General features: G+C 58.0%; 1 protein-coding gene across 2 annotated transcripts; it reads left to right on the top strand.

Annotated features, from left to right (window-relative positions):
- The first annotated feature begins 23 nt into the window (after positions 1-23).
- Positions 24-7,521, top strand: LOC100548053 (proline dehydrogenase 1, mitochondrial-like). Of its 2 annotated transcripts, none has more exons than XM_031556011.1 (12): positions 24-3,390; positions 3,636-3,785; positions 3,868-3,932; positions 4,185-4,301; positions 4,456-4,535; positions 4,793-4,874; positions 5,152-5,244; positions 5,334-5,480; positions 5,588-5,763; positions 5,849-5,947; positions 6,042-6,143; positions 6,904-7,041. In XM_031556011.1, the coding sequence occupies exons 2-11, from the start codon at positions 3,752-3,754 to the stop codon at positions 6,121-6,123; spliced, it is 975 nt and encodes a 324-aa protein (XP_031411871.1). In that variant the 5' UTR covers positions 24-3,390; positions 3,636-3,751; the 3' UTR covers positions 6,124-6,143; positions 6,904-7,041. The 2 variants fall into 2 exon arrangements, with proteins under 2 accessions (XP_031411871.1, XP_031411870.1); XM_031556010.1 differs by having other exon boundaries at positions 2,976-3,390; positions 6,055-6,143; positions 6,904-7,521.
- The last annotated feature ends 1,555 nt before the right edge of the window (positions 7,522-9,076 follow it).

The raw sequence follows: 9,076 nt of genomic DNA, 5'->3' as shown, positions 1-9,076 counted from the left end.
TTTCCCCCCCCCTTCCCTCCCTTCCCCCTCCAGCAGCCTTATCTCTACCCCGCACGCAGCGCTGCCTATCGGACAGCTGTAACCACGCTGCTGGCCCTGGCGGTGATGCGGGAGCAGCTGATCCCTGTGTGCTTCCCCGGGCACGCAGCCGTGGCACGAGTTGCTATCCGAGCCGTGCTCGGCATCCTAATGGAGTGTAAGCAGCTCGTGACGCGGGGGGAGAAGTGACAGCGCTGCCGTTCCTGCTGTCCTTGTGCCGGCTGTGCCTGTACGGAGTGTTCCTGCCTTTAGCACTGAAGGCTTCCTGCACCCATTCTTTCTCTTCTTTCCCAGCACTGCTGCCCACCCGCCCACCTCCCCCCGCTTCCCCGGTGCAGGTTATAGGGCTGCTGCTGCCATGGGGCTCCCACCAAGAGAGTTCTGTGCCCCCCCACTGTCACCCTGCCTGAGCCAGCCATAGAGGCACAAAGCAGCTGCAGGCAGCGTGTCTGCAGCCTCCTGATGCCATCTGCTGTTGGAGCGCTGTGCAAAGCTTCTAGCAGCAAGCTTGCATGGAAACGCCCTTGTGCTTCCCCCAAAAAATGCTCCTCGTGACTGATTTGCAGCAACATGGCACAGGCTGAGCCCATGTCCTGACATGCCTGCAGCCAGCTCAGTCCTGCCCTGCCCAGCCTGGTGTTCTGCACCCTGCCAGCTTGTCACGGGTGTCCTCCAGGTGCCACTATGAGCACTGCAGCCAGGTCACACTGGAACAGCCAGGGAAAGGTTCCTGCAGGCAGTGCTGGCAGGTGTGGGATGGGGCAGGGTGCGCAGTGTTGCAGGCAGGTGGGACTTTGCTCCCTGGGAGGAGAGAGTGGAAGAGTGTATCAGGAACCAGGTGGGGTTGCACTGATGTGGGCAGGGAGGCTCCTGCCCCTGCAGTAGGGTTCCTCATCCCCAGTGGCCCTTCCAGTGGAGCCAGGTGTCAGGGCGTGCTGCACATTAGGTGCTTTCTGTTTGGCCTTTGCAGGGAAGTGCTGCTGCAGTCCTGGAGCTGTGTGCTGGAGCACAGGCTTGGAGGATTCTCTGCCAAGTGCTTCGTTTGATTCCTCCCTAAGCAGTTTTAGATACTGCCCACAGCTTGAGTGTGGGCTTCCTGTGACCACGAGGCTTGCCTTGAATGTGGTCACTGAGGAAATTCTCTTTTGTGATTCACTTGTCCTCTCTGCCAGACCCACCTCCTGCTGATGGGGCAAAGCAAGCAGGCTCATAGCAGCCTCCAGCCTAAAACACATTGCCACCTGCAGCTTATTTCCAACAAGGTCACCCTTATGCTTCTCCTGAGATAATGCATCCAAACCTGATCCAGAACTCCCTGAAAGCCCAATTCTAGTGTTGGCCACATCACCATGCACAGCCATCCAGCAAGCTTGTGCTCCCTGCATCACTGCACTGGCTCTTCCCTGATAAAGCAGAGTGGTGCCTGCTCATTTTCACACTTCTGTTCACATTTGGTCCCGGGGCATCCTGCAGGTGAAGGATCTTTGGATCTTTGCACCATCTGGAGCATTCTGCAGGGCCTGGTTTGTGCAGAGCTAGTGATACCTGTGTGTTCTGAGCTTACCCAGGGCTGAGCATGCCTTGCAAAGAGTTGCTTTGCTTTCTTGGGCAGTGCTCAGAGATGCTTCCTGCCCCCCCATGGTCTGGTATAAGCCACTTCTGCTGGGCTAAGTGGCATTTGGGTGTTCTGGGAATGGCTCTGCTTGCCAAAACTAATACTGCAAAGAAAGCAGCTGATATCCAGGAAGGGCTATTTCTTCAGCTGGAAAGAGCTTCCTCTATTTTGTTTTGATGTAGAACAACAAAGCAAGCACCATGGCACTGCTTTAAATGCCCCCCCCTGGGGATGGAGGGGTTCAGTGCAGTCATGCAGCAGGAATGCTGCTGGAAAGGGTGTGTTTGTCTTCAGGAACACAAAACACTTCAAATTCAAGGGGTGTTTGCTGATAACTGTGTAAGCCAGAAGGGCTGTGCCAGTGCTGCTTGTCCCCAGCATACAGGTGCCGGATCGAGGTGTGCTCAGGGCTGCAGAACTGTCCTGCCTGCACCAGGAGCATCTTGCAGCCATCAGGGCTTTGCTATTGAATCTTTCTTTCATGTTCTGGAGCAGCAATGTTCCTGACCTGACCCGGGAGCACCACAGTCACAGAGCAGAAGCCAAGGACACAGCAGGTTGTGGCACAGCTCCCGCTGAGCTGCAGCTCACGAGGCTTTGCTGTGTTGTGAGCTGCCCCAGGGAGCCTCCAGCAGGAGGAAAGGACTTTGTTTGTGCTTCCAGCAACTTCTAATCCCTGTCACAGGGTTCCCACGTGGGTGCTACCTGCCCAAGTTCCCTGGTGAGGCTTCTGTGCTGGTGGCATGGCCAGTTTGGGGCAGTGATGCTGGGGTAGTGCCAAGCAGAGATCTCCTGGGAGGAGATGGCTCTCCTGCATCAGACCCCTGGGGCTCATGCATCAGACCCCTGTCTGTGGGCTGGGTGTAGGGGGGCAGCGAGGAGGCTTAGCTGCTTGAGCTCCAGCAGGAACTCATGACTTGGGCACCAGCCCAAGCTGTCAGTTCCCTGCTCTCTGTGACAAAGGGCTCAGGCTTGAAATTACATCCAAGTTGGCTGGGGCTGGGGCTGAGCTTTGTTTGTAAGCGGTTGGCTGGTGCTGACGTGCCGTGGAGTGGGGCAGCTGAGTGGCAGTGGGGCTGCGGGACCCATGGCTTGGTGCAACCCTCTCTACTCAAGCTCTTTGCTTTATGGTCTGGTGTTGGGGTGAGGTTTGGTGCTCCCACAGTTTGAGGGCCATAGAGATCATGGAATTGTTAAGGTTGGGAAAGATCACTAAGATCCCCAAGTTCAACCCCAACTCCTCCCCCCTCTCCCTCGCCATGCCCACTGCCCACGTCCCTCAGTGCCACATCTCCACGGTTCTGGAGCACCTCCAGGGATGGTGACCACACCACTCCATGGGCAGCTGTGCCAGTGCATCACTGCTCTTTTGGAGAAGAAATGTTTCCTGATATCCAACCTGATGGCACACCCAGCCCCACCATGGATGGCCCTGTCCTTGCCACGTGCTGTGCATCCCCAACCACAGTGGGCTGGGATGCGCCAATGTCCAGAGCATCTTCCCTGTCTGCTCCTTAGGAAATGTTGTCTTGGGTATTGAAGTCTCTTTGCTTTCCGTGAGAGGATTTGGGGCACCTGAACTGCCAGCAGAGTGGTACCAATGGGATGGTGAGGGAAGAACAGGGCGTAGTGCCAGGCCTTGGGGCTGCCCTGGCAGGGTGCTGCTGGACTTGTCCTCACCTTCCCTGTTTCTCTTCTTAGCTCCTGCACCTCTGCAGCCGAGAAGGAGCCAGGAGGTGAGTGATGGCCTCTCCTGCTCTCAGCAGATAGCGCCTGGCTGAAGGTCCAGCTGCTCCAGGCACCTGGGGGCAAGACTCATTCCTCCTTCATGAGTTGGAGGAGGAATGTTGAGGTTCTCAGCTGACCCCACTCCTCCTCAAATGGGGTCCCAGGGGGCTTTTGTGAGGTGTGAGGAAGGAAGCAGGAGCTGGTAGGGTTTGGCAGGGGCTGCGGGGCACATCTCTGCCCTCTTCCAACCCAGGAGCAGAACGGAGGGAGAAGCAGTTCCGTGCCCATCGTGGCTTTGGGGATCGCCGTGATGGAGTCATCAGTGCACGCACCTATTTCTATGCCGATGAGGCCAAGTGTGATCAGCACATGGAGACCTTCCTGCACTGCATCGATGCATCAAGTAAGTCTTCAGTGTGTCCCTGTGTGCCTAGAGACACCAGGGACCCTGCCCCAGCCAGCCCTGCCCTTGTGGCTCTTTCCAGGTGGCAGCTCAGAGGACGGCTTCTCAGCCATCAAGCTGACAGCGCTGGGTAGACCTCAGTTCCTGGTGAGTGTCCGTGGGAGTGAGTGGGGTGGGCTGGGTTGGAGAGAGGACGGTGGGTGCTTCGGAGTGCCTGAAGCCACCTAGGGGATGGCCTCAGGCTTTGGGAGCACACAAAAGGGTCCCAATGTGAGAGTATGGATGCTTTGTACCAGGCTATGTTCTCATGCTACGGGGTCAGGGTCTGTCTGTGGGGCTCTGGAGGGATCCCTTGGAGCTCTGAGCCCAGACAGTTCACCCCAAGCTCTGTCCCCACAGCTGCAGTTCTCAGAGGTGCTGGTGAAGTGGCGGCGGTTCTTCCACCAAATGGCTGCAGAGCAGGGCCAGGGTGGGCGGGCAGCGCTGGAGATGAGGCTGGAGGTGGAGAAGTTGCAGGTGAGCAGGATGATATCTGAGAGGTGAGGTTGTGCTGCTGGGAGGGGGAGAGGAGAGGGTCTGACTATCAGGGATGTGCTGCAGGAGGGGTTCTGGAGCACTGTGACACCTCTGGTGGGGTCTGGCTGTGCCCTGATGCTCCTTTTGGTGGCAGGAGGCCCTGGCCAAGCTCGGCATCGCGACCAAGGCGGAGAGCCAGCACTGGTTCACGGGCGAGAACGTGGGTGAGAGTGGGTAAGTTGTCCACAGCTTGTAGGGTGCTGTGGGGGGATGGTGCTGGGGGATCTGGGCCCCGCCACAAGCCTGGGTAGACAGGCAGCAGCAAGGGGAGATCTCCAGAAGTCATCGCTGACTTGTTGTGGCAACCAAGGGCTCTCAAAGCAGAGAGGAGTGGCAAGCTGGGACAGGGTGCCACTTGCAGCTGGTTTGCTGATGGAGTGGGAGCTGGTAGAGACCCTACCGTCAGCACAGACCTGACTTCCCACCCACAGAACTGTGGATCTTCTGGACTGGAACAGCCTGATCGACAGCCGCACCAAGCTCTCCAAGCTGCTGCTCATCCCCAATATCAAGGTATGTATCTGCTTCAGCCAGGCTCTGCCCACCGAGCAGCTCTGCAGTGTGGGCACTGCCAGTGTGAGACAGCTCATCCTTGTCCTGGGGTGTGAGGTTGCCATCCTCAGACCCTGCGTGGCTTCTGGAGTCCCACACTGACCTGCATGCAGCTGGTGGGGTGGGCACCCCATGTGCAGCACAGGTTGGGGGGTTTGGGGAATGGGCTCCCCTGGATGTTTGCCTCCCTATAGTGCTGCCGTGCCAGGCAGTGCTGAATGGGCTCTTCTCATTTCAGACCAGGCAGCTGGAGCCTCTGCTCTCACACTTCACCGAGGAGGAGGAACTGCAGATGAAACGGATGCTGCAGCGGATGGACGTCCTTGCCAAGGTGCAGGGGAGGTGGGGACAGGCACTGCTGCCGATGGGGACACATGGTAGGCAGCCTCAGCAGCCCTCCGTGCCTCCTTCACCCCACAGAGAGCCACGGAGACGGGCGTGAGGCTGATGGTGGATGCAGAGCAGAGCTACTTCCAGCCAGCCATCAGCCGTCTCACCCTGGAGATGCAGCGCCGCTTCAACAGGGAGCGGGCCGTCATCTTCAACACCCACCAGTGCTACCTGAAGGTGAGGCAGGGGATGGAGTGCATGGATTGGTGATGCTGTAAGCAGTTTAGTGTGGCTTTGGGATGGCTGGTAGCTGGTTTGGTGACCCTGGGCCATCTACTGCCCAGGAAGCTTATGATAATGTGAGCGTGGACGTGGAGCTGTCGCGCCGGGAAGGCTGGCACTTTGGCACCAAGCTGGTCCGTGGAGCCTACATGGATCAGGAGAGGGAGAGAGCAGCAAAGATTGGCTACGAGGATCCCATCAACCCCACCTATGAGAAGACCAATGAGATGTACCACAGGTAGGCGGTGCCCCCACCACGCTCCTGCCTTCCTCCCCAGCGTGATGGGGGCAGCCTGACCACGCAGCCCCCTGCTGCCCTGCAGGTGCCTGGACTATGTGCTGGAGGAGATCAAGCACAGCCGGAAAGCCAACGTCATGGTGGCAACTCACAATGAGGACACAGTCAAGTTTACCTTGCGCAGGTGGGTGCTGGTGGGGTGGGGTCAGTGTTGGGTGCCCAGTCCCTGCTCTACACACAGGACATAAAGGGTCTCTCTGCTCTTTCTTAACATCAAGGCTTGGCTTGCAGGATGATGGAGCTTGGGATCCATCCTTCAGAGAAGAAGGTCTGCTTTGGGCAGTTGCTGGGCATGTGTGACCAGATCACCTTCCCCCTGGGTGAGTGCTGCAGCACCAGCACCTGGGTGCAAGCAGGATGTGGCAGAGGGCTCCTGTCCCACTGTCACACCAAGGTTTCCCTGAGCAGCTGCTGTGGGGTTTGAAGGCAAGATGAAGCCAGGCTGTGGGTTGCTGGCAGACTGGCTGAGGACTTCTGGTCTCCAGAACCCAAGGCCAGGGGAGTAGTGCAAGGCAGACTGGGCAGTTGTCCAGCATGGATGCTGCTCTGTCCTGGAGTTCCCCCAGTAAGCAGTTTGGCTCTGGGTCTGCAGCCTTCTCTGGTCATGCTGGAAAAATGTGTTAACTTGATGTTTCTATTTGAATACTTCCTAAATTGGCCCAGCCCTCCTTGCTGGCATTCCCAGGGCTGCCGGTGACCTCGGCACTCTCTCTCTGGCACCTTTCCAAATCCCTGTGCAAAGCAGGGAGGGGTCAGGCTGCTGTGTTTCCCCCCTCTGTCTCGGACAGGCTCCCTCCATCTGGCCAGAGATGCTCCCAGGCTTCCTGTGGGTTGCTCAATCCCATCCTCCAGCCCTGACATGCTGGGCTGGCCTTACTTTCCCCCACACACAGAGACAGGGAGCTGGGCTGGCAAATGGGACATCCCTGTGTCCCCAGCCCCAGCTGTCTAGAAACCATCACTGCTACCTGGAGTGCTCTGGGTTGCTGTGCCTGGATCCTTGCCCTTGGTCACAGCAGTGCCAGTGGTGCCTTGGAGGCTCTTTGGGGGCGCTTCCATGCTCTCCCTCTCTCCTTCCAGGTCAGGCTGGCTTCCCTGTCTACAAGTACGTCCCCTACGGCCCAGTGGATGAGGTGCTGCCATACCTGTCCCGCCGTGCCCAGGAGAACAGGGGCTTCATGCAGAGAGCCAACAAGGAGCGGGACCTGCTCTGGAGGGAGTTCAAGCGGCGACTTTTTGCAGGCACCATCTTCAGCACCAACCCCTGACCCCTGCAGGACCCAGCCTGTGCCCAGCAGCGGGGCTCTTGTGCCTTTGTGTTAACCACTAACCCAGCTCCTCTGCCTTGATCTGTTGCTATTTTTCCCCCTGAGGCCTTTGCCTGAGGGGGAGATGTTCTCTTATTGCTGTAGAACTACATCCTCCTGCTGGAGACCACTACTGTAGGGCTGCCTAACTGGCTGTGCCCCAAGTGATGTCCCTCTGCTGTTCTTCAGCAGAGCCAAAGCTCTGTAGGCTCTCAGTGCCTTGTGCCCATGTCAGCCCTGGGGCACCTATCATGGGGATGGGATCTGTCCTGTGAGGCCAGGGCAGTGCTGTGGGCCAAGGAGTTAGGAGTTGGGCTGCAGCTCAGCTCTGTCAAGCACTGGATTTGCAGTGAATTGCAACAATTAAAGCACTGCTGCTCTTGTTCCTCGAGTCCGTGGGTAGCGTTGGATTCTGTATTGCTTCCCTGATAGCAAAAGCTGGGGGTGCTCCAGCCAAAGTTGCAATGTGCTTTCTTGCAAGGGTGCTGGATGCAGCAGCAGGGGGAGTTGCAAGGCAGAGAGCCCATACTGTGCAGCAGCCATCGCAGCAGCTGTACTCCAATGCTGGGAGAAGTCTGAGCACACGTGAGCAGGGGCTCCTTCCAAGGGGCAGAGCCTGGCTGGGTCCCCACCGGATGGTGCTGAGTGCCCCAGGGGCCACGGCACGGTCCTTCCCCGGGAAACAGCTGCAGGGAGTTCTTGAACCATTGACAAAACAGCGTATTTTTCCTTTGCTTTGTATTTGGAAATGCTATAATGCTGGGGTTCCTCTCGTTTTCTTTTGCTGGTGTTTTCCAAAGCATGGTTCAGTGGGAGGAAAGCACCTGGCAGGGCAGCTCCATCCCAGAGCCTGAAAAAGGAACTGCAGAGTTGGAACAGAGAGCTCTGAGATGGGCTGCTCCTCTCAAAGGAAAAAACCTCATTGGGACCAGAGGGAGAATAGGAGCAGTTGTGACTGATATCTGTGGGGTGTGCATCATCTCCAGCTCTGGGGGTGGGCACCGGAGCAGCTCTGCTTTGGAGGCAGCCTGGGGGTCCTGGTGCAGGGTTTGCTACAGAGGGATGGATGGATGGACCCTCCTACCTGTAGGACAGGGCCAAGGATCTGCTGCCAGCACTGTGGATACAAGGACAGGGGACATGGCAGGAGTGGAGAGATGCTCAATGATTTGAAATCTGAGGTCGGGGAAGACAAGAACGTGGGTGACAGTTGTAACATCCAGGGAGTTGGGAGATGGTTTCTGCACAGGGAGACAGGGTAGGAGGAAGCTGAGTGCAGCTCGGGAATGGTGGCCCCATCCGTGTCATTTCAGGGCAGTGACATCGGTCCCCAATGGCTGCCACCCCCCAGCCCCTCCCTCTGCACCCGTGGCTGCTCGCATCACGATCTGCCCGTGCACAGGGACAGGGTGAAGGCAGCTTCCAGGCATGGCTCTGCCTCACGAGTCCCCATCAGTGACCTGGTGACAACACAGCTCCGTGGGAAAGTAGCCCTAGGGGGGTCCTGGTTGCTCTGTGCTGTGGCATCGCTGCTCCACGGACCAGAATGTGATAAATCCAGAGGTCGGCGGTGAGCAGCTGCTCATCCACTCTCTTCACTCGCGGTGTTCGGGACACGCCCCGGCTCTCTCCCGTCAGATGCTGTCGGAGCATCCTCTCCTGGAGGCGTGCGGTGCTCACAGGCGGCAATGCAGGAGATGCCCGCAGCCCCTCGGCAGGAGAGAACCCAACCATTCCTTTTAAAACCATCGATCCGAGCGCCTGGGATAGCGGAGCCGGCACGGAGCGGCGATGCTCTGTAGTGTTCAAGGGACACTGTTTGTGCAACCACGTGGCAGATGCCCGGCGTGTCCCCCGTCCACGTTAGGGATTTGGGATTGCTAGAAGCGCTCGATGAGCCCCCCCAGTTCCTAATTGTGTCCCTCTCAGGGAGTTACGAGTGGCTG

This window comes from Meleagris gallopavo, chromosome 17, assembly GCF_000146605.3.
Source record: "Meleagris gallopavo isolate NT-WF06-2002-E0010 breed Aviagen turkey brand Nicholas breeding stock chromosome 17, Turkey_5.1, whole genome shotgun sequence".
In the NCBI taxonomy this organism is placed as follows: Eukaryota; Metazoa; Chordata; class Aves; order Galliformes; family Phasianidae; genus Meleagris; species Meleagris gallopavo.
This window is presented reverse-complemented; position numbering and strand designations above follow the sequence as displayed.